Source organism: Osmerus eperlanus, chromosome 16 (assembly GCF_963692335.1).
Source record: "Osmerus eperlanus chromosome 16, fOsmEpe2.1, whole genome shotgun sequence".
Taxonomy (NCBI): domain Eukaryota; kingdom Metazoa; phylum Chordata; class Actinopteri; order Osmeriformes; family Osmeridae; genus Osmerus; species Osmerus eperlanus.
Window position 1 is genome coordinate 3,415,806 of NC_085033.1, and position 24,907 is coordinate 3,440,712.

Here is a 24,907-nt window from a genome sequence, read left to right on the forward strand (position 1 = left end):
CATTACTGCCTGACTGTCACAATCTATGTTTACATTCTTGTGCCCTATAAAGGATGATGGTCCTTTCAGAGCTGAGAGAGACATGATTGAGACCTAAGCCTGGTGTTGTGTTGTCATTTTATTGTCAGGGGTCTGGTTTTCTCTCCCAATCTGCAGATTGATAATACTTATTAAAATCCAGAACTCAACTGAACTTAGTCACTCCGTTTATGAAGAGACGGACAAAACACTTTCTTTATCAGTGGGCCCTGAGGGAAGGCAGCCTCTGTCTATCTAGCTACAGTGCGAACATTGCTGAATGATCTGGATTGCATATTCTATCTACAGGTGATCTACCAGAGGCTCATGACAGCTAATCATCTTGAATATTTTTTCCTCCTCTCATTGGTCTCAGTGTTGCAACCATGTTTTACTAGTATAGAAATGCCCTGCCATTGGTTCGGTCTGTTTAGAAATGAGACAATAAGACATTTGACAATGTTGGTGAGTCATATGTACCAAATGCTGAACGAATCTCTCCTAAGCAACAAATACACAATTATCCCAGGATTAGGTTTCCTATGGTACAGTGCAACCAAAGCATCGCCAACAACGATTGTAAAAACAGTATTACAGTACTTAAAGAAATAACAGAACATGTACTGTATTTCTTCCAGTCAGGGTTTTTGTCCTGTGTACTTACAAACTGGGTTTTATTGGCTGGAGGTGCTTCAGTGATGGACTTGAGATCTTCCACACTGACGCGCTCCATGTCCTCCAAGACCGAGCCAGAATACAAGACCACGTCTTTCACGAAGATACTGATGGCCCGCAGCATGAAGGACACAAACAGGTGCATGTGGATGTAGTTCCTGGTGCAATGCAACCGTCTAGAGGTAAAAACATGGAAAGGTCTCATTAAATGAAACAAGGGTGTTGGCTTTGTCAGATAAATTATCAGAGGCTCTTTCTGACATCACAACATTCACTTTTCACACCTGACAATCACTACAGGATGGAGTGATTGACAAAAGACAAGCCAAGGGGTCATTATACGAATGCAAGTTCAACCTCATCTGTAGTCTTCAGATGTGTGTGAGTGTGTGCGTGTTTTTCACACTCTTGAACAATACTCATCCTAATTAGAGCCAGCTGAATTCTGTGCTGAGTGTAACACATTCTTGAGCTTTAGAGGCTTGAAAAGCACAAATATTGAATCGCAGGGCTCAAAGTGAGCTGTAAAAACTAAATTGCAAGCATATGTTGTGCAGATCCAAAAGCATGAGAATTTCCTCCCAGACAAGCAAAAGTTTATCTGTCAGATTTTTAGCAAAACATCCTTTTGAAACCTTAGGAAATGGATGGAGCTTTTGAGGAAACCAACTGTGTCAACCTGATTACAGGTTATCCTAAACAAAACAAATTAGCTCTATCCTAAAACATTATTCCTTCACATTTTATCCTTTGGTATATTTCAGTATTTAGTTGGGAAATGGTTATATAATTTAAAATTGACTTTCTCATCAGGTTTGGTCATCATTAGATTTAATGAAAACAACCGTCAGTCTAATCAGTTCCTACTCATTATTTATACAACCCATTCCGCTCATTAGAGACATGGCTACCTGACAAGCTGTCCTCAGGGTCTATTGATTTGAAAGGTGTGGGGGGATAACGAATCTTGTAGACCATCCCCCCCCCCCCCGCAAACAACATTTATGAACTCCCATGTCTGACGGTTTAAGAGCTGACATGTTGAAGTGGAGACATGGCTGGAGTGCTCTGTAGCGCTGCAGAAACGTCAGCAGAAGGCTCCTGGGATCTCCCATTAAACTCATTTGGCCCATTGGCTTCCTGGTGCCTGTTTGGAGCAGTGTTAAAAGGCTGCTCCGTCAAAACGCTTGGATGTACAGTAAGGCACGTCTGCCATAGCACCGGTAAACAAATCTCTCTGCACTGATTTCTGATACTCCCTCCGCTAAACAAAATGAACAAATAATGGACAAGTTCCCTTGCATTAATCAGTGGAGGGAAGATATGAAAAGATCGACTGTTTGAATGGACAGAGGATGAATGCAACCTTGTGTGAGGAGACTAATTTATGCTATCTGTTACCTGAAAGTTGCTTTGTTTGCTGTGAGACACTTTGGGAAAATGTTTTACATTAGTGACACTATAAAGTCCTGGCACCCCTTTTCAGATGAGAGCATCTCACTCAGACACCTCAAGACAATATTTGCTTGCGTCATTATGTAAACATTTCAAGTAGACAGACTGACACAAACAATAACTAATGCTTTCTGATGAATTTCCAAATCCTGAAATCAATGCGTAAGGAAATAACAAAGAATGTAAATGTCAACAAAAGTGCATTCCACACAGGCCTTGAGGCAACAACCTCAAAGATGAGCATCTCTAATCTCTTTAAAAGTCAAATGTGCATGCAAAAGGCAAAGGTGGGCTATGTGGACATTTTGCACGCCTCCTCTTTTTGTTTTTCTTTTACGACAGTAGCATTATTCCAAGCTCTTATGTAAACATTTTAAGGACTTCATTACAGGAATTTCCATGCTTCTAATATACAAGTTAAACAGTATAAGAATGAAAAAATGTGTTTAGATGCTGTGCTCAGCACCCAATTAAATTTGTATTTTGGGGTTTTCTATCCGTCGCTCTATCTTAATCCCTGACCCCGGGTATAGTTCCCTGGTCTGGGGGGGGGTTGTGCAGGAAGAGGCTATTGAGTTTTCCAAAGACAAAAACCACTCACCGGAAATATCCCAAGATTACTACAGCCACCATAAGTGATCCCAGAGAGATGGAGTAGCCCACCGTATAAATGAGATACAGCCGGTCAAAGACTTCCTGTGGTAGGAGAAATGAGAAAGAAATAGCTTGACATGTCTGGAAACATTACACCACTACAGTACAAAAATGTACAATGTACATACCGCATTGTAAAATACTTTTGAATGGACATACATTTGTAGCATATTTTTCATCAACTTAAAACACACAAACGCAGAGAATTTAAATTACTGGAGATGTATCCACCAGCGAAAAATACTTTATATTGTTCTGTGCTCATTATTTTATTAGTCAATCAAAAGTTCCAAATACTAAAGCTGTGTTCTTCCCTATCTGTGCTGTACACCAACACAGACAACTGGAAATCAGACAAATCGTTCCAGTAGAGGGGAAGAACATTTTCCAAACCACCCACAGTGGGACACTGCATTGCAACACACAAACAGGGAAGCAAAAACACCTCAGCGTGGACCCAAAGGTCAATATTTCATTAGCATACAGGTCCTTAGACTTTGATTGCTTCCTAAACGATGATTGCTTGTGACAACAAGCTGCCACCAGGCCACCGAGGTGTCTCCAGCAACTGGACTGCTTTTAATGAAAACAGCATTTGGCTTGAGTGATGTGGCTGACAAGCTGGGTGGGGCTGCTGGGGCTTCCAACTGAGATGACTACAGAGAGCAGGCAGCCAGAGGACATGCTGGGTTAGCAGGGCCTCTAACCAGGGTCTCTGGATCAACACAGCCTGTGGAAGGGGGCCAACCCCGGGGTGAGGTAACCAGAGACTCCACTGCTGTTATCATTTAGCACCGCCACTCGCTGCCAAACGGAGGGTCTCTAAGTTGTGGTGGTGCGCGGTGCAGTAATTGTGCTGTGAAGATTTTTTCGTTTTGCGTAAAGGCAGTTTTCATTAAAGTGCTGCAATGATTCCTGGGATCCCATCAATATAAACATTTGAAGTCTGGGAAATTGGGGCCCCGAAATGTGGATATGCCCATGTCCGCCCACATCCTTTCTGTTGATACCCTATTTTTAATAAGTGGGAGAGAAGAATTTTTATGTGGGGGGAGCAATGTTTGAGATTTATATGAAGTATCAAACTTTTGTGTACCATACAGTTGTTGGTTTTTCAAGTATGCAGTATGTTTTGAATAGCATATACTGGGGAGAAGCAGAATTTCAAATGTTCTATGCTTATGGACAGAATGCTCTTTCACTCTGTCAAGCACTCCAGCTCTGGCCTTGACAGAAATTCAGAAATTCTGTGTATGACCTTCAGATGTCATGTTTTTCTTTTGCTTTGCATTAATGAAGCAGATCTGCATCTCCTCAATTCCCTAAACACTAGCCTTCAACTTTCATGGCTATTTACCAAGGCTATTTCATGGTAAACAGTAACCATTAGTGTAATCGGTCCTAGGATTTTCTTCTAGATTAACAAAGTGAATCAAGCACAAATATATATTTTTTCAAAGTACAGTACTCTCAAAATAACAATCCCAATGATTTAGTGATGGCTGTGGACAAGGGTATAGCATAAACTTTAAAACGGTAGTGTTAAATGATGGCAGAAAGATGGCAGCCAAGTGACAAATTGTTAACCCCACCATTTTCGTTCCAAAGTGGCAGTCACACACCGATCTCATGATTGCCAGCAGAACACAATCCATACTGACTCCAGTATTCCTACCACACAGAAGGAACATCTTGGGGGGGAGTGAAGCCAGAGATTATCTGAGAATACGTTTTATGCTTTTAACAGATCCTCTTGTCCCATAGATTACATACAGCCAGTAATGTTCATGCTAAAAATATGTAGGAGTGCAGCAGCAAAGGAAATCTGCTTTCCATTACAAAAAAAAATCACTGGTGACGAGACTTTCCATTTGGCGTTGTCTTTGCTTTAGCTGGTTGCTATTTTTATCTCATATGAGGAAAGGAAAACCCTGCATCTACATAATGTCTCAGAGCTTAACAAAGGGATTGCCAGACAATGAACACAGCATTCTCATTAGGAGCAGACATGCAAGGGTGTCTAATGACTGACACACCAGTGAGTGACACTCAAGGAGGCTTGATCTGACACAATGTGCCTTACAACAGTCCTGTCATTTCACAATGAAAAGCTGTTGTCCCTTAGAGGAAGGCTTTGTCACGTGTTGCGAATGCTACTGACTTATTGAAAGGTTCTGTTAAGACTAACAACCTAACCAAACAAATGTGCACATGCACACAATAGTTATTGTCTTGCTGTTGTTGTAACTATTGTGCTGGAGGACAGACGTTTCATTGTCAAAAGGACATTTCCGGATCCCAAAACACTTTAGGGATAGCAATGCCTTTTTACCTTCTCATCATTCTTGTAGTTGGAGAGGAATTTTGCACATTCACTGTAATTGGCCCAGGTCTTGTTGTTGCTGGTTGTGATCTCCCACGTTCCGTTGTTGTCACAGCGACGATATGCTAGGCCTGCGAACAAAGCACAACTCAGAGGATAATTGAGCTCCATCCCTGATTTGTCATAAACTGTTATATACCTTATTTCAAGCTATGCTAAATGACAATGCAGGGATGAAAGTGTAACTGGGCAGGAAATCTTATAGGGCAATATCAAAATCAAAATATGCATAATTTATAACTCTTAAAGTTGATGTTAAAGTGCTCATTTAAATAGAATGAAAATTGACATTTACATTTAGTCATTTAGCAGACGCTCTTATCCAGAGCGACTTACAGTAAGTACAGGGACATTCTCCCCGAAGCAAGTAGGGTGAAGTGCCTTGCCCAAGGACACAACGTAATTTGGCACGTTATTAACATATTGATTCATCCTGCATTGAATGTATTCCATGGTCAAGGGGCTGTGGTCAATGCCTCAGTTTTGTTTATGCAGCAACTGACCAATTACAAGTTTGAACCTTTTTGAACTCAATATTAATAAATGGATGTCCCCCAATTAGCATGCTTGGAGTATTACAAACTCAGGGTGACTTTTTATCGATCACTGAATTTCTGGTACACGTTTTATAAATATTACATCATCATATAATTATGTCATTTAAAAAAAGCTGGAAGTATATTATATACTCTTACGCAGACAATAGAATCGAGACTGAGCTCAGATGTCAAAATTGACAATGCCTGGCTTACCTTTATGGTTGAAGTCATAGATGTACTCAGGACATGAAGTGGACACCAGCTTTCCTGGTGCCCCCTCTGGCCAGCAAACAATACCATCCCATTCCGGTGAGCAGAAACCATCTGTAGAGAAATAAGCAATGGTGACATTTAAGAACCGGGATGTGGAGTGTTCACTGCCTCAGTCCAACATTACATGGCCATAGGCCTTTGTTCATGTGTAACAGGAAATATTGTGCTTACGGTTTGCCTAGTGTTCTTTTACTAAACTAACTAACTGAACTTATTTAAAGACATGAGGGTATTTTTGTATGCAAATTAAGATGACACAGCAATTGGTGGTTAGGGAAAGTTAAAATACAGTATGAGACAAGCACTGAACCATGGTTAGAATGGCTGCTTGGTATATGCTTGCTCTTTAGGGTAAGAGCTGTGACTGTTCCTTATAAAAGAAAATATTAAAAAATCCCTCAATAATCCACAATGTATTTTTCAAAACATCCATGCTGTGGCTACTTCATTTAACAAAATAGAATATAAAGTATGTCCACAAAATGTTTATCTCTAGCCACTTCCACTGTCAGTGTTACACTCCTTGGATAGCTGCATAAGCAAATATGTTTCTAATGATCCATAGTAGTAGGGAATGGGCAAATTGAACGTTTATGATCTCATCACCGCAGCACCCAAACACCTCACTGTATAGTGCTTGTCATTGTTCTGTTCCAGTTAATTGGTCGCAATATGCATCGTATTTTCAAGATTCCACAAGAACTCATGAAAACAATGCAAACAGTGGTGTAGTGTCTGGGGGAAAACAAAGATACTATGTTACACTGACAGTAAGACTGAGCTTCCATGTTGGAGGAGCAGAAATGTCTGGCAATGTGAAGGCTAAATTAAGGACAGTATCTGTACTTGTTTGGTCAATACATAGTGTACTGTAAAGCTTTCACAAATGAAGTGAAACAGCATCTTCATTAATTCATAAACAAAATAATCATTTAGCCATTAATGTACATTCATTTAGAACAAAAGGTCCTTAATTTTAAACTAAGCCAGACTCTGTGAAACCCTAGTCCTCCGATAGTGGGAGCATGGTCTCTTTTACCACAGATTCCTGGCAAGAAAAGTTTTTTTGGGGCTTGGCATTTATTTTCTATTATTGAAAACATCTGCCTTACTCTTACCACTAATAACTAGTTAAGAATAAAACTAAAACTGTTCTCTCTTTGCTGTAGATCTATTATTTTCTCATTCCTGTAATCAAACTCAGAGAGAAACATCTGAGGCTATGACGACATGCTTTTTATGTGCCTTCAAAATGGCTTGTCACTTGGTGCGCATAATTAGAGAGTAAAGCGTATTTGACTGATTTCAGAAGATTCTGTGTTGAGAAAAATAGAGCACCTCATTTTCAAAATCACACTGACCGCATGTCCTAGGAGTGAGAGTAAAATCGGTCTACGGTTGTGCCATAGGTTTTATTACCATAGGACCACCTACCAACAAGCTTAAATTAAACACTGAACACACGTATATAATTTCCTATAAATTCCATGACCATTATTTAAATATAGACGTGACTATGGGGGGACTTTGGTATTGGTGATGTCACTGAGGTTTTATAATAAGGTTTTCTTTTCCCACCACACGTTTGATTCAGGCTTGCAGATGTCAAAACACATATTGCACAGAGTTCTGATATGTGCAAGCTTTTATGATGATTGCTGATGTTATTCTATACCAAGACCACGGGTTTGAATGCTGAGCTATTTTCACACTGCAAGGTCTGGGGCCTTCATCCCACATCCCTTGACTGTTCTACCCAGGCAAACCTCAGTATCTACCTCAATGAATACCTTGTCTCCAGGAAGGCAATGAAGATTCGAGACCCCTGTGTATTCAAGGCAGAAATGAGAAATAATACCAGACAGAACATGAAAATGTCCTTGAACGTGAAATGTGAAAAGAGTTTTGGCTTCATTGCGGTTGGCCCTCACCCTCAGCACAAAAGCTGGAAAAGCAAGATCAGTTTGTAACTATTTGATAAATCACTCCACACTGCAAACAATTTAAATTAGTCATCGCTTCACAGCTCCAATAATAGTTTGGGTAACCACTGGGTTTACAGTGGCAGCGAACTGCAAGGGTGGTCAAACAGGACATGTGCAAGGCAAACCTGGACCAAAAGCCAAAGTCCTCAAAAATGCATCCAGTTGCTGTTCTGTGAGTTTGATTCAGCACATTGAGATCTGACCACAATAGAAGACCAAAATGAACAATGTTCTAAACTAAGGACAATTAGTGAACACAACCCAAAAACTATTCTTAAACTGTAACACATAGGAGTTTCCGACCATTCTATGGGTCATTGGTTTTAGTTTAGCTTACAGTGCAGGTGTTTTAGGCCTGTTGACTAAACACCTATTCAGACAGATGATATGTGAATCACCAGATGAGCCTAGGTTAAGTCAAGTGCCAGGAAGTAGACATCTGAAATCAAGGACATTAAATTCAATTATCATGCTTTCTGAGGCATAAAGGACACACATAACTATTTTCTTTTTAAGGCAATGTGCTTACTCAAATTTTGATTTTGTGTTATGATTCGAAATATGTGTGTAACCTTCCAAAAGAGGTCAGTAAACAAACACCACAAGTCAAAATGACTCCACAAGTATGATCCACTATGCAGGTTAGGTACAATGTGCACTCTGACACACACTGTACTGCACAAAAAGGATGCCTTTTTTCCAAGATGCCAGAACCAGCAGAATCTTCCACTTAGGAACCACTTCCAGTGACATCAAAGCTGCATCCCTCTTCAACAAACAGAAATGCATCTCCATCTTGCCATCAAATTTTGCACATTTTGCACTTTCCACATTTCACTCAGTGTTGTAAATACCAATATCACTCTAAAGATAAGATCATCCGTAAAGATTTAATAACAAATTTAAAATCCTATTCAAAATTATTGCAAGAAAGTAATACAGTAGGAGAAAATCTGAAGTGAGTGCTTTACCCTGAAAATATACTGCCAGGTATGTGGAAAACAGGTTGGACAGTAACACGCCACAGATGTCAAGATGGATTAAAGATGATGGTGGTCAGAAACTCTCATCTTCGAATGCTCTGATGTGTGTCTGAGTGCTCTGCTCAGTGTTAGTGTCTGTGATGATTCAAATCAATTATTAGGCCCTGCATTTATTCGCTTTTTCCCATAAACATAAAAACCGTGTTGTGCAAACAGGACTTTTGATGTTTGCCACCTCAGAGGGCATTTTATGTCAGATTTATACTAGAATGTGAAACCCTTGGGTATTTGCAAACTCTTCACATTTGGTAAACATTGTGAGCCAAAATACTGTCAACTACTGTAAACCATCAGCAATAGCCTTTGTATTCCTATTCTGAAAACAAACATTTATTGTGGCGTGCTTTTGTTTCAGGAAGATTGTTTTTATAATGCTTGAGAACCAAACACAAGGAGACCACAATGAATCAGGGCTGAAGAGAAAATAATAGGACTTATTGAACATGGAATCCAAAACTCTTTAGTATAGTTTCACAGGCAAAATGACAGTGACCACAGAGTAAAGGATGCTGGGATCTGCTCAAAAAGTACATTCTTTATACACCCACAAGTACACAAGTACCAGTTCTGCTCTTTGGAAATCCTTCTACAATCATAACTTCCTAAAACCAAACAGGAAAACTAGACCCAAAACTTTGCACAGAAAAAATAAAAAACATGTCTTTCATGAGGACAGTCATTACCTAAGTGAATATATTATGCCATAAACAGAGATGAAATTTAAATCAATACCAAGATAAAAAGGATATGTACTTAATGATGTATTCTGAATAAGAATACACACAGATCAGACATGCGTCTCAATTATCTCTAAACTATTTACCCTGGATGTCTGTCTGCCAAGTGTTAACATCCTAATATTGCTTTTGTTTCATATAGTTCTAGTTACCAAATAAACAACATCATGCCTCGACTCTCATGCCCTCCGGTGTCTTTATGACATAACTAAATTGGTGTCTGGTTAACAGAGCAAGCAATGAGCCTGCAGACTGCTGTAGTGGGATCGCAGGTGTCACTAATCCCATAAAAATGTGACGAGTTTGACTCATGTAAATGAAACAATAACACAAAAATATTTACATAATAATATAAAATCTATATTTTCTCTGAAGAAGGGGGGAAAGTATATCAATATTCAAACAGCATGTCTAGTTTATGAAGTATATTTCTCCTGACACAAATACTCACCAGGAATACTGTATTTGGACTTAATGGCACCCTCGCATTTCCCTTTTGCTTTGAACAACAGGCCAATTTGTTCTTCTTTGGTGAGAACATCGTCGGCGTATACCTGCGTAGACAGACAATAACATTTAGGTTAGTCTTACTTTCCTTTAGCACACTATGCTGGGACTATTATGGAACGTGACACATGAAACCGGAGAAACATTACATACTTCACTTCCGATTTTTCATGAACCCAACCTGACAGGATTCCATGTCGACAAAGTCGACAAAGCATGATGAAACAAATTATATCAAAATATGACCCAGCTGCATCGCACTTCTCCTGCCACCACAAACAACCTCAGCCAAAAGCAGTAGGTGGTGGGCAAGGATAGAAGCAAGATCAAAATCCTATCAACCCCATTCTCTTCCAACATTTACCTAAAAAACACTTTCTTCCAGAGTACCTTGAAAATTATGTAAACTCAGGGAATGTGTCCAACTGTAAGTCAGGATGATTTGTGTTAATGTAAGTTGGTTATATATTTTTATTCCTGTCTTAACTGCCTGTGAAGCAAAGAGTTATAAAATACCTTGTGGTTCCTCTTTCCTTCTCTAAACAGTATCTGTTTCAGCTTTTGTTTATAGTCCCAGCTGGTATTCTGTTATTTTTGCCACTCTGTGGTCAGTATCTATTAGGTGCTAATCAGATATGACACCCACAAAGTGGGAAAAAATAAATTTGATACCAAACTTTTTCCTCTTACACCTCCCAACATTGTCTCGGCTTTCACTCACTTTTCTAGAGAGCAAAATAATAGCTCAGGTGTGATTTTTTCATTCGAGGAAACGTATTCCTTCTAATAGATCCCATTGGCTGGTCTGCTATTTGGTCTGGGATCACTGTGCGCCAGTCACAAATATTGATTTATTGACTTGACAAGTGTCATCTTCGTTATAATGTGACAATAAATTCTGCTCTTTGTAGCACCTCAGGCTGTTAAGCTGATATTGACCTGCACACAACAAGGGCATTTAAAGAAAATAATCAAAGATAACCTTCAAATATTTGGAGAGGACTGTCTTGAACAATTTGAAAATATTAACAAATGGTTCAGCACTCAGTTTTTCAAACCACCCCAACAGACTAGAAAGATACTTAATCACCTTGTCAACGTCAAAACACTCCTTCCATGTATGTCCCAACAGAGGCCCTTTAAGATACTTAGATACATAGGTACCCATTTGGAAATTGTGGCAGGCAAGATTTAAAAAAAATACCACAAACGATCAGTACCCTATTCTTTAACACCCTCTGTATTTGTCCAGTGTCAAAGTCACGACAGCAAGTTGTTTGTAGTAATCTTTACTATATTAGTACTGCCCTCACAGTACATCTGCCTGACCATAAGTCTATTATTATTAATTCAAGATGTGTTTCCACTGTAAAAAGTCAGCTCTGTTGATCAATAAACATACCACACCATACTGCCTCCTAAACCTGAATAAATATATGTTTTTTTATATTTGGGAACAAGGATACTTGTGTTTTTCTACGAAGTACAGGCATGTTTCCAGAGTTTTATATCAAACTGCAAATACTGTACCAGGTCTCTGTTTGCTGGACCTGAAACCATAATACCTCGATCCATCAATATTTTCACTACTTTCAGGCTTGAAATAAGGTTGTCCAATTCGAGCTCTGAATGGGGTTACAGAAGGAAGACATTTATGGCTTCACACAGTAAACAACCACAGATGGAACAACATTTCACCACAAGCGAACAAGGATAGATATAACCTGTTTACAGTAGTGACCATGCCAATATAGAATATTCCACCCTCTCTTCCGAAGAGCTACAGTTAGATCGTTTTCACCTGAATCACTAATTTTTGTTTCTGTAGAAAGGAGAAAAGTCCAGTGACAAGCCCCCAAAAAGGTGGTGGTTCTCTCCTGTGCTAAATGTATTTACTAAATAGTAGAACAATTACTGAAGTTTATTCCATGTAACATCCATAGGCATGTACATTTTTATCCGACAGTACAAAACAGTATGAGCTAACAAAACGGCATTACAGCCATTTTACAATGAATCATTGCTTCTGTGATCTATTTATAATCTGTCACAATCATTAAACATGTGACATGTGTGCAAATTACAGTATCGCCTTCAAGGACACAGCTGTCTTTGCAAAATTGTTCTCTGCACACGCCAAAACCATATAGGCTACAATCTTACATGGCAGCAGTTTACATGGTACTGTACTATAACCAATCTAGGAGGGGAGATAACCTCAGACAATAAAGTATCCTATAGTAATAAACCATAAAAGAGAAGAGCATCCTGAGTCCCCTGATTCTTTTGGAAAAGTATTCCTTCTCCACTGGCTATACTCCAAACCACCAAAGTAAATAGGACTTTCACATGGAGAAAACTTGCACATTCTTATTTACAGCATTTCATTCAAGATACAGTATTCTATTTGTTAAATACTTCAGAGCATGTGCCAAAAAGAAAATTTGATAAATACACGCAAAATAAATAGTTTTCACCACGGGTCCTCAGAATACTGACTCTTCTAAAATGAACCGCAACATTTCTGTTTGTCTTGGGTCGCTGACTAAAATGAATTCTATACTCAATCTGTGGACCAATAGCCCAAGATCAGTATGGGATCCCAATTAGCAGATAACTGTTGGACAGTCAATACAGCACTCAGCACTTAAACACCTATGGTGCAGAGAGACTGACACAGTGTGTAGGTGTAATTAATGGTATGAAAATACATTGTCAAGACAGACAGACATCTGATTTTCACTGCACGAACATCAGTCCTGATTGTGGATGATCTTATACAATGGATCTTTTTTGAGAAAAAGCAGTTGTGGTGAACCAAAACCATTTCCTGTTGTATTGGTTTGTTAAATTCTGCAGAGATTGGGAAAGGAGGACTCTCAGGAGGTCAGAGCAGAAGGAACGAAAACACTCATGGTTTGGACTATTTGTATGTTAAGACAACACCCCAATGACATTATATCCATATTCCAAGCAAGTCAAAAAAGTAAACAAGGTAAACCCACATTTTTTGAAAGACACAGAGTTTGGAAAAACATCACCTCATAAATGGTCTAATGGTCTAAAGAGAATGGCAATAATGGTTGCTAAGGGGACTGAGGGCAGTGAACACAGAACTGTACAGTAAGTGTAGGTGCATTCTACAGAGCTCAAAAGTGTGAATAACCAACATCCCAACTTCTAATATCCACACTTTTGTGGATATTGCTGCTTGTCATTGCAATTCACATGACCAATATTGAAAACGTGGGTCATTTAGGGATAGGCAACATGTTCAATATTTTTTTATGGAGGAGAAAGGAAGGTGGTGGTGGGGGGGGGGTGGACAAACTATGTACGATTGACAGAAAAGGTTTGTGTCCTTGTTCCTAGTTTTGAAAGCAGACAGCATATATGATTCACGTGTCAACACAAGCTCACAGATCAAAAGTCGAGTACAAAAATATGGTTTGCCTCATATCAATGCCTTTCAGTAAATCAGAATATATTCTATAATATTGCTGCTCTGTGTTGGTAAATACAGTACTGGGGATGCGATTCTTGGGTAAATGAGTGTGTAAAGTGAGACTTTCCGTTCCTGATCACACTTCATCACATGGATGATAAATAATATACAGAAAATATTTACCCTGGTTGCTGTAAAGCGCCTGTATTATGGGAATACAGACATATATTTGTTTTATGTACTTGTTTTGGTCATTTGCCCTTCTTTACACCATAGGCTAACATTTCCTTCCTTGTTGTTGGCATATTTTCAAAATGCGATCCCAAGGGCTTTTTGACTTTCCCCAAGTTTTTTTTTTCTTTTTTTCTACAAAATAAGGGGGATCTTGAAAATTATAGCTCTGTCGAATCTTGTTTTTAATGGCCTGTCCACTATCTGGAAAAAACATGAATGTTACTTTTGACATATTGCACCGCATAAATGTTTTAGCGGATGAAGTTCCTGGATATTATAAACTCCATGAGTCAGTGCCACTCCTCTTCAACTGTGCAATTTGCATTTGATGATAAAAACCACAAACCACAAGACTGGTTGTCCTTTGGAAATGCTTGCAGACCACATTCTGACTTAAAGAAGCATTCAGTTCCTAATTACACCCTGCCCTGGTCCTAAGACTGAAGAACAGCACTTTTGTCCCTGATGGAAACACTGTGTGTGCTCTGAGAAGCAGCACACATATCATGGGGCCAGGATAGGTCTAACTGTGTTGTTCTCTCTAATTGAAAATTGAGCACTCATTCTTCAGTTACGTAAGTCATTTAATACAGAGAGTAAGGGTTATTCTCTCACCCAAGCAGCGCCAGGACAGGATATTCATTTTCATCAAAAGCTTAAAAACGGCTAAGGGTTATGTAACAATCTAAGACACCAGACATTTCATAATATCCTAATGGACGTTTACAAATATGACATTTAATCACATGGGTTGTGGGATGGATAGCCATCACGACAATACATTATATTTACATCCATCTGGGAAACACATGCACAGGTTGCTGTTAAAGGGATTATTTTACATACAGATTATCTAGATCATGGATTAAATATATTTTTATAAATTATTTTAAGAGCTTTCTATTTTGAGATGCTAAAGATCACTGGCGTTTTACTAGTGACTGTTGCACTAATGGCATATTCCACCCTCTCAAACACTGCATAGAAACATCAACAGCAATCCATTATAATCTAATGGCCTTTTTATGCAAGGCAGTTTGGAAAGAAACTTCTGAAACACAGTATGTTGTTCACTCTATGGTGGCATCCATCAAAATACTTTTCTTAATCTACCCACTGAACATAGTTTTCAGACGGATATCACTATGACATTATGGTATTTGAATATTTTGGCAGCTTGTACTACATACTGTATAGTAAGAATTTACCTCTACTTTTCACAATATATCTGAACTAACCCTCAGATGTATTCTTTATGTTAATCGGTTCTCTTATGGACATGGATATACTGTAAATATAAAGTACATGTTGTGTTTGGTAGAATGTTAAAAAAAATATAATTTAATTTGAATCATGAGGGACATGTGGTCATAACCCCATTGTGCAGAAAATAGGTGAGCGCACAGAAAGCCAGACGCTACAATATTTACAAGCAAGACCTGCAGGTGCATTCTAATGGATTCATTCATTTTTAAAAGACGCTGACCTGACAAAAACTGATCAAAACCGAAAAGGCTCCTGAAATATCTGAAAGCTTCCTGTTTCTTTTTTCTTACAAAAAGTTCCATAAATGAATTATGACAGTGAACGTAAAGGATAGAACCTCGAAGGTACACCAGGATTCCCTTCTTGTATCTCTACCTTGAAAAACATGAAAACCGTAAAGTACATATTCTGAACTAATCATTACACTGCTTAGTGTAATGATTACAAATTATTACATACTGTAGTAGTATTGGTATTGCTCTTTTTAATGTGGTCAGAAGTTAAGAAGAAAAAAAATGATCAACATGTTAACCAATTTTCCCCCAGAGGCTTTTAGGTTATGGTCCACAGAATATTCCAGATGAATGAAGTCTGCCTTGCACCTGATAACTTAACCAATATGGTGTTATTGAATTTGAAGGGAACTCAAGTAGTTGCTACAAATTGGAGAAATCCAGAAGGTCATATTAGATCAAATTAAGACATAATGCCAATGGTGGTTTCATATGGGTCTCAATAAATACTTTAATTAATTAATATTTTTTGCCCACAAGGTCGTCAGAGTGAGTGCCCTCGTGTGGAGCACAATCAATTCTTTGAAGCTGTTTGCACAGGGTTCTTGGGCCAACTAAAATGGGGGCTGTGCAGAGCAAAATCCACTTCAAAGAGCACTTACATCCCTTGGGAATGAACAGCCCCCTTTTTCACTGTCACTGAAAGACACAGCAGCCCGGAAAAAACCTGGGGCAAGGTCAACGTTTGTGTAAGACCCCTCTAATTGTGACCGCCTACCGCATAAAGTGATGTCCGAATAGGAAGATAAGCAAGGGCTGCTTAATTATCTTAGGTGTCTCTCATTGGGCCTAACACTCCTCCCACCTGATTAGCTTGTTGAAGCGTCTTTGTGAGTGAACCTTGACTTGAAGGTCAGATCCTCTCAGGAGGCTTCCAGCTGGGGGGGGGGGGGGGGGGGCATTTGTCATGTCAAACGTCTTGTTAGATTGAAAGTAGAAGCATTGAAAAGATCGGGAAGATGTGAAGAATGCACTAAGGCTCTATGATATCCTGCATAACATCCTAGCCACCGAGTATACACCACAGAGTCATAAGCTACATGTCAGATATGACATTTATTCAATTTCTACAAGGAGAAAAACATTTTCATGTTTTTTTTCTGGAGGAAGATGAAACCAACGATAGTGGTAAAACATTAATGTTAAGATGATGTGACATATAACCTCTAGGAAGACATTAAAACGCAACAATTTGCATGTGCTGTGTCTACCCTATGGCAGTACTGGAAGGGTCAGCGAAAATAGCAGGTTTTCTCCAGCAGAATCTACATCCAGACTGACCATGTTAGGCTTCACACTACAATATTTTGTAGACTGGATTCAATTTCAGGCATAACAAATATATATTGTACTTAAACTACAGCAAACAGACTTGATTGGGACATGCTATTTCTAATCAAGCCCAACACCCAAATAAGTTTTTCTGGAAATACAGTAGTGCATACACATTGGAGCCCAGAAAAGACAGTGAACCTTTTATCAAGCTTGGGTTTGATTGCAATCATTTTGGTCTAGTGCTAATCAAACCACATACGTAATGATGACGAACCACTGTTACTCTGGCCACTAAACACTCCAGACATAACAAATCAATCAACTGCTCTCTAACCATCCACATGTAACATTCAATTCCTTTTCTATCCAAAGTTAAAAAGGTAAATACCTTGCTCCTTTCAAGCTACTCCTTTCCCACATACTGTGTATGCCATGCATGCAGTATGAGTGTGCTAGTGATCCACATGGTAGATTGAATCTGAGAGGTCTGCTATTGGCCTTTCAGCATGAGCTTTCCAGTTTCCACTTACTACAAGGCCACTAGCACTGAGGCCTTTGAGACGGCATATTTGCCCCCAAAGTGACAGGCTCCTAGAGAAAAAGCAGTCATATTTTATGTCAATAGGCAACAGTGTGCTAGAATGTCAAGACTGAGACCTGGACAAGTTGATAACACACATTTACAGTGAGCTGTATGGTCTTAACTCTTAACATTAATGTACAGGCATGAAGGCTAAAACAGCACAGGATAAATGAGGTTGTGTTTTACTTCAGCATCACTGAAACTCAGTCACTGTCTAACAGTGTATTCTTATTTCTGGTAATAACATGACTTGGTGACTTAGCACGCTGAAGTGCAAATCTCATTTCTGAACGTATTTTGGGCATCATCCTGGTCCTGTTCATAACAAACGCTAGACAACTCCCAATGAAGCCATAGTTACATTTACATGGATCACATGAACTAACTAGAATGTGAGTCTACAGCACCACAGAGAATTTCTGCTCTCATCGGATCATGTGCTAAATGCCATGAAGCTAATGCAGCAATCTGGGCAGGCCTCTGTCTCCTGCTATCTGAATTTGAATTGGCTTGGATCAGTCTTGTGGTGCAATGAGAGGGTTTCTAGCTCTATGCTGGAAAAATCTGGGGCTGTGAACCGCATACTTACAAACCCATAAACCCCAGAGATTTGCTACGAAACTTATAGAGGTCCTTTTAAGAAATCCTCCCTCCTCTCGTAGCATAAGCCATGTGCCAAGCAGTTGGACCTGCCCACAACGGAGCCACATCCAAATCACATAAACAACTATATCAGAATTAAGGATTCCTTACTAATCCAGACCCCCTTGATGTCAGAAACTGATTCGGGGGGATAGTTATTTAACATTGCATTCTGTGCAGATATAAAAGTTCTTCTGGGCATCTATGAGAACAGCAGAGGGGGGTGGTTGCAGTGCTCTTTGTCAATGGAAGAGGCAGCAACGGAAAGGCATCTACATGGCTGAGAATTTTCACAAGTCAACGCCACTGAGGTGCCTTGGGATTTCAGGAATGTTTCCCACATGGATTCCTATTCCAACATATTCCTACCGTAGGTAACTGGAAGAAAGAAGACAGCAGAGGACGTGATAGAAACATAGTCATTAAAACTAATTAGGGAACAATTGGTTCATACAAACATGTTGTAGATACATAGGAAGTTGATGGGGGGGGGGGGGGGGGGGTGGTCTCATGTTCGGCATATGGCTTTGTATGGCATTCATTATTCAACAGTCCATGTAAGGTAGATACTTAGATTTGTGTCTTGGAACCAGTCCTTGTGTTAGTGCCTGTGTGATATAATAAAACATTTCCATGCCATTAATTCAGAAAAATACTGTCGTGGATAGCTGTTCATATCACAAAATCAAGCCCCTTTCGGGAAGCACGTATTGTAAAGCAAAAACTGTGAAAGTGCTGCCCTTGCTCAAAAGTTCGGTCAAGTAGCTGTAGCCTACATTTTCATCTCCCCACACATGTTTTCAATTATTTTTCTAAATCCTAATTGTACTATATGTCTGCAAAGAGATCATCATTTTCAAGTCCTGTGAAGTACACTGGAAATAAATAAAATTGCTTTTGACTCTTGTCCTTAAGAGCCATCATGTTCAAATTGCGGACACCAGTATGATCTTCTTAAAATAACTCACACAGATAGAAATAATTATGCAAATGTTTAAGTGAAAATTCTATGATTTTATTTAATCCAACATAATACAGAGGATGAAGATGAAATGTCTGTTGAGAACTTTTTCAAACGTGTCAAGATTGTCAGTTTGACATCATTTACAGCCTTCTAAAACAGTTGTCTAAAATCAATAGTACCGTACACCAGAATCAATAGTGTATTCATATTAAGTACTCTTGTGTCTTGCCTGTTCTCTTAAGACACAAAATACCACAAGAATATGATATACGATCCCTGACTACTGGATGGACATCCCATTTATCAGTGATTCATAATTGGGAGATTTGGGTTGGCTTTTATCCCCACAAAGTCGTTATGTTTATCAGAATCAGAATCAGAATTTGGTTTATTCGCCATACATGTTATACAAACACGGAATTTACTGTGGCAGGGAGGTGCAAAACACTAAACATATACGAATCTTAAATTAAGTAAAAGTACAAAAGTTAAACTATTTTTAAGAACTAAAGAATCTAAGAATACAACAATTTAAATATAAAATAAAATATATATAAAAATAAGAATGAGCAGCGTGAGTGGTCAACATAGTGCAATCGGATACTGAGGTAAGGTGGCTTGTGCACACTGTAATTTCCATTACAGTATGCACAGTGTGCACAGTATGCACAGTATGCATACAGTGTGCATAGTATAACCTGTACTGATCATGTATACATTTTTGCATTAGTATATATTTAATTACTTATTTAATTACTTAAATTAATATTTATCGAATGGCTTATAAAGCCAGTTTGTGTACATATATCAAATGGCACCACTGCACCAGGACAAATTCCTGAAATATGTTTAAAAAAAATCCCTGACAAGCAAAGGATTCTGATAAATACAATTAGTCTATGAGCCCTTTATGTCATGAAAGTAAAATCAAGTCTTCAACCATACATGCATTTAATGAAAACTAAGTTGTACTAACTGTAGACTGCAGAACTGTATTTGTTTCAACAAATGTTTGCTAGAGAGAGGAATGTGACCTAATGAAAGCACATTATCCAAATATCTGTGTTAGTGGCGTAACGTTTTCAGTGAGTTGCTCACACTCCTGCATTCTTTAAGTGGAAAAGTAAAAAAAAAAAGAGAAGGTCAAGGGAAGTCAAGAAAACAAGCCTTTTCCTGAGTAAAACACTACCATGCTATAACCTTACTACACTAATGAAACTGAAGACTGGACTATTACAAGCCAGTTATGAGACTGAGTCACAAGCCTTCTCAAAAGTGGGCTATGTGTCAAATTCACATAAAATGAACTGCGCAAAAATGAACTGTAATCCTGATAGGAATTTAGTAGCTCAAGCTGAAAAGAAACTACGAGTAACACTTTTAAATACCTATGTTTTGGTGTAATGATACAGTGGCGAACACTGCCACGAGAACTGTTTTCCCTCTGAAAGTTTACTCTGAGTCAGAAATATCTGTGTAATCCTGGAAATACCTGATACACATGCTTTACGAGCCTAGTGATGACAGTATGACCTTTTTACACCTAGAGAATAGACAATAATTGATCTTATTAACTGCATTCAATTAGTAAGTCATATTAGGACTCAAATAAGGTACCTGTATACAGTATCAGTATTGTAGCCACTGCCTGTAAACTGTACGAATGAAGAAGGAAACTATTGAAAACTGTGTTCAACATTGCTCTGTTTAAACGTAACCTAAAGAAACTCCATGTAATGACGTGAACATTTGTTTCCTTAATTGAGAGGAGTGACTGGGAGAATAGGCAATCACTGGCTAATTATTTGCTCTGTTGTGATGACCGCCATTGTCTGTCAGACAGCTATCCTGGAGAAGTACTCCAGTAACACAAGGTTACAAGCAATGAACTTAACAGACTAATTGCAATCACGATAATTGGTACCTTAAAATTGAGACACGAATAGAATGCCATGAAGAAGAATCCTCACCAAGTTTCACCACCACTAACATGATTACTATTCTAATAAATGCTGTACTCCTTAATGATTGTTTTCTAGATGTATACTTGTAAACAAACATTGGAAAGTGATCTCCTTCCATAACCTCTCTTCCTGTCTTTGAGTGGGAGTTAAGGAAGTGCTACAGTACCATGCACTCTGTGGGATCAATACATGATGCCTGCAGCTCAAAGGACTCACTGGTGCATGATCCCATGTATTACTACAAGCTCTTGCTGCAGCGTATGTCAAGGTGCTTGACATTTTCAATTGTATCTTCAAAGCGAAGGAAGAATTGGACAACCAGAAAGAAACACAAGAAACCCCCTCTAAAAACTCTTTATGCACTCTGGACCATGACCGGTTACTTGTGACAATAATTCAGACAGACTGAAGGGGTTATTGAGCTTCAATGTGGACATTGTGAACACAGGTGAATGTCTGGTGGCGGTGGCAAATGTTGGGATATCACAAACGAGTTAAGAAATGTAAATGACAAGCCGCTAAAGGCTCTTCCATCCTATATCAGTGTCTACTCGATTCAATTAACATTAGCCAGGGAGTTGATAAGGAAAAGGAAATGAAATTATGTGGGTGAATTCCTTTAAGACCTTCCCCAGAACACTTGTTTCCCAGAAATATCATCTCCGCCTTGTAGCAAACCTTTATCAGGTCTGAAGTCAATCTTAGAAACGACTGATCAAGTTTAACATGAAATGTGAAACTAAATGTGCGTTCCCCCATTATCACTTTCTAAGTAAACATTTTCGTGTTAATCTTGTTTGGTTGTGTCAGTTTAGATCTTCTGAATGGTCTTCATTGCTGAAAACGTAAAAAACGTACATGGTTTTAGCGTTTTACAGATACCAAAAGGTCTGACTTGCAATTTGGAGAATGAAAACGTCCAAACCAAAGGAAAAAGATATAATCATGAGGTACAAATCACACTGTCACCATGGATAGCTGGATCTTCTCACTAATCAATGCAATAATCCAGTGACTGACTCAGATTGAATGGAGGGCTGTCTAGGAAGAGGGTTAGCCTTGTCTGCTTGTTGTCAATGTGTGTGTCTGTGTAAAAATCCATCAATTCCTTCATGCAAAAATAGCTATTAGACTGACGTAGCATCAGCTGATGCACATATACTACTATACATTATCCCATGTTTTCAAGGTTTTGAAAATAAAAAATACAAATCTCAGGTCTTTTTTTTCAAAGTTAGATGTTCAATTCATGGTCTTGGCATCAGTGCAATATACTGTGACTCACTTTCGGCAAAGAAAAAAAAATTGTGTGGAGAAGATCAAAAAACTAAACATCAGACTAAAAGAGTCAACACAATCCACAAACACAGCCTTTAAGACTGAATGTTGAATCAGCTATAAATACACAGCCATGTTATAATTGTTTTCCTCTGCCATCTAAACCAATGAGTCTAGAAGTAGACTGCGGCACAGTGATGGACCACATCACTGGGAAAATGCACTGTGCCTCAGAGCCTGGGCGAGCTGCCTGTTGAATGCGCAAAGCAGCCAGCCAAAAAACACACAAGTTGGTGCCCTGCTCTGCCTGCAGAGCCACCATGCATGTGGACGTCCTCTTCACTGACTGTCTCAAGACTGCTTAAGATGACTTTATCACAACTATGTGACTACTGTACTTCTATTACGAGTATTTGGTGAAAACAAAGGGATGTAATTAATGTAAAAGGCACAAATTTCCAGGGTAAATAACCCCACCAGACATTTGTGTTCTGATCTAGGAAACGGTTCAAGATGAAGGTGAAGATAGACAGTGAATTGCTAGCTGAGTACATCCACTACCTATGTATTATACTGTATGCTTATATGTTTATACAATATATAACAGTATATACTATAACCGTGTTGCATATGAGTTTGACTGGATATCACAGATTTGAAGGTAATATGGGTTTATTAGTTCAAAGCAAAAAAAGCTCTTGGGGTCCCCTTCTAAAGTGTGCCTTTGTTGCACCTTTTTGAGAGCAGTTCTTAATGGATATTGTTCCAGCAACTGGAAACCTTACAGTTAGGAATATGAACTAATCTTTCAAATATTTGAAGAGAACCTGTTAAATAGTGCACCTCACATGACCCACGGGTCAATGTAAATGAGTAACAGAACGCTGCTGGCATTGCTAAACCAAAGAGGTTGTAGGTAGAGTCAGAATGTCTATGGTGGATGAATCATACCGTGAACAGACCAGTGGCTAACATAGTTTATCAGTTTGTCTGCTATTCAGTCTAGTATTCAGACTGTTTGCACTCAGCCTGTCAACATGATGTCTTCATCCAGCGGTACAATGAAGTTTATAATTTAGGCTTTATTGCTTGCTTTTTGCGCAGTAGGCTATCCTTATATTCAATGAAAACACATTAAATTAAATCTGCACATAAATACAGTATTTCCAACAATCTGACACTTAAGATAAAAGATCTTTGTAAGAAAAGGTACTTACCAGACAGGCACAGCCGAGGAGCGATACGAGAAGTAAGCCCAAATTATTGGACTCAAAAAAGGGTCCCATCCCTAACTGAGAAAACTCTGGGACCACCAAGTGTCCTTTCAAAAATCAGGTTTACTAAAATGGATGCACAGTTCCGATGCAAATAACCTACTTAACAGTCTGGATGAAGTATTTCATCTTTATACTCCATCTGTCCTCTTGACTGTGATAATAGCTTGAAAAATCATAACTCTATTTTAATCTCTGACTCTTTTTTTTCTGAACGTTACAATACGTTCAAACTAAGCCTGTTCTCTTTATTTCTGAACATCTGTGTTTTTTCTTCCTCTTCTGAAATTACATCCACATGTCAGAACTATTTATGTCGCTCTCGCTCTGCGGTGGGAAGTTCAAATGACTCTTTGTAGGGAAGAAACCAACGCTGTATTTTTAGGTATTTTAAATTTCCCTTCAGACTAACTTAAACACTTCAGTATGGAGCCATGCGCTTGCATGCCGTACCCAAACTTTCCTTCCAAAGAAGTAACGTACAATGGACGAAATAAGAAAATCTTATACCAAATCACGTGCCGCTATTCAGTGATTTGATGTCCACAAGTTAAGCCCACCTCATTGATCTTGTCATCCTCGAAAAATCATAAATCAAGTCTCATTTGAAGAGATAATTTACTTGTTTAAAAAACGACGGTAACTACATGTAAAACACGGATAATAGCATACTCTAGGTCATACACTGACAATTGATCTAATTAGGGTATTACCCTACCTAGCCTACCGTACTTCATGGCGTATACATTGTGTCCTCGGGAACGAAATGACTGTCCATTTAAATGAACAACTACTTTAAACGTCGTATCCACTTAACAAAAGTTACACACCATATCGGTTATGAGGACGTATGAAACCCCCAGACCTACAATGTTTACGCATGGTGATGTAGTCAGTCCAAGGAAAGCGCCAGAGATCACTTTAAAAACTAATAACTACAGACAAAAAAAACTCCACAATGAACCCTCGCATACGGATTATTTTACAATAATTTGACTCTTTCACAGTCCCATTTCAAAGCATGTGTCAATTTTAAAGTCTTAATGTTAAATGCGGCTCCAGATGTGTACGACAGCGGTTCGTGATCAGTTATGAGTAGGCTGTGTGTGGATGAAAAAGGGGGTGGAAAGAGGCAGGTATTAGTGGGCAGCGTGAAAGCTTCTCATTGGTCTGCACTTTCTTGCGTTAGATTAATCCACGACCACAAACATTTTCTCACCGATCACAGAACATCTCCACGGACCTCATAGTATTTCTAAAATGTTTCAGAGGAATCGAATAAACTGCTTCTTACATAAATTCAAAATGTTCAACCAGAAAATTAAAATCCTTGTTTTTCCACGAGGGTGTGTTTCAAGCAATTTACAAGCACACAAAAAATTCGGGTTGGTTTTGATTAATTTAATTTCCAAAATCCATT

General features: G+C 38.8%; 1 protein-coding gene across 1 annotated transcript in view; it reads right to left on the reverse strand.

Annotated features, from left to right (window-relative positions):
* The window catches only part of pth1r (parathyroid hormone 1 receptor), a 28,023-nt gene extending 3,482 nt beyond the window's left edge, over positions 1-24,541 (reverse strand). Inside the window, exons 1-6 of the mRNA XM_062482117.1 lie at positions 23,431-24,541; positions 10,214-10,316; positions 5,938-6,048; positions 5,135-5,256; positions 2,750-2,844; positions 683-869 (exon numbers count right to left, since the gene is read on the reverse strand). Of these exons, the coding sequence (XP_062338101.1) occupies positions 683-869; positions 2,750-2,844; positions 5,135-5,256; positions 5,938-6,048; positions 10,214-10,316; positions 23,431-23,499 (687 nt within the window). The 5' untranslated portion in view covers positions 23,500-24,541. The remainder of the gene's footprint in view (positions 1-682; positions 870-2,749; positions 2,845-5,134; positions 5,257-5,937; positions 6,049-10,213; positions 10,317-23,430) is intronic.
* Positions 24,542-24,907: the final 366 nt, after the last annotated feature.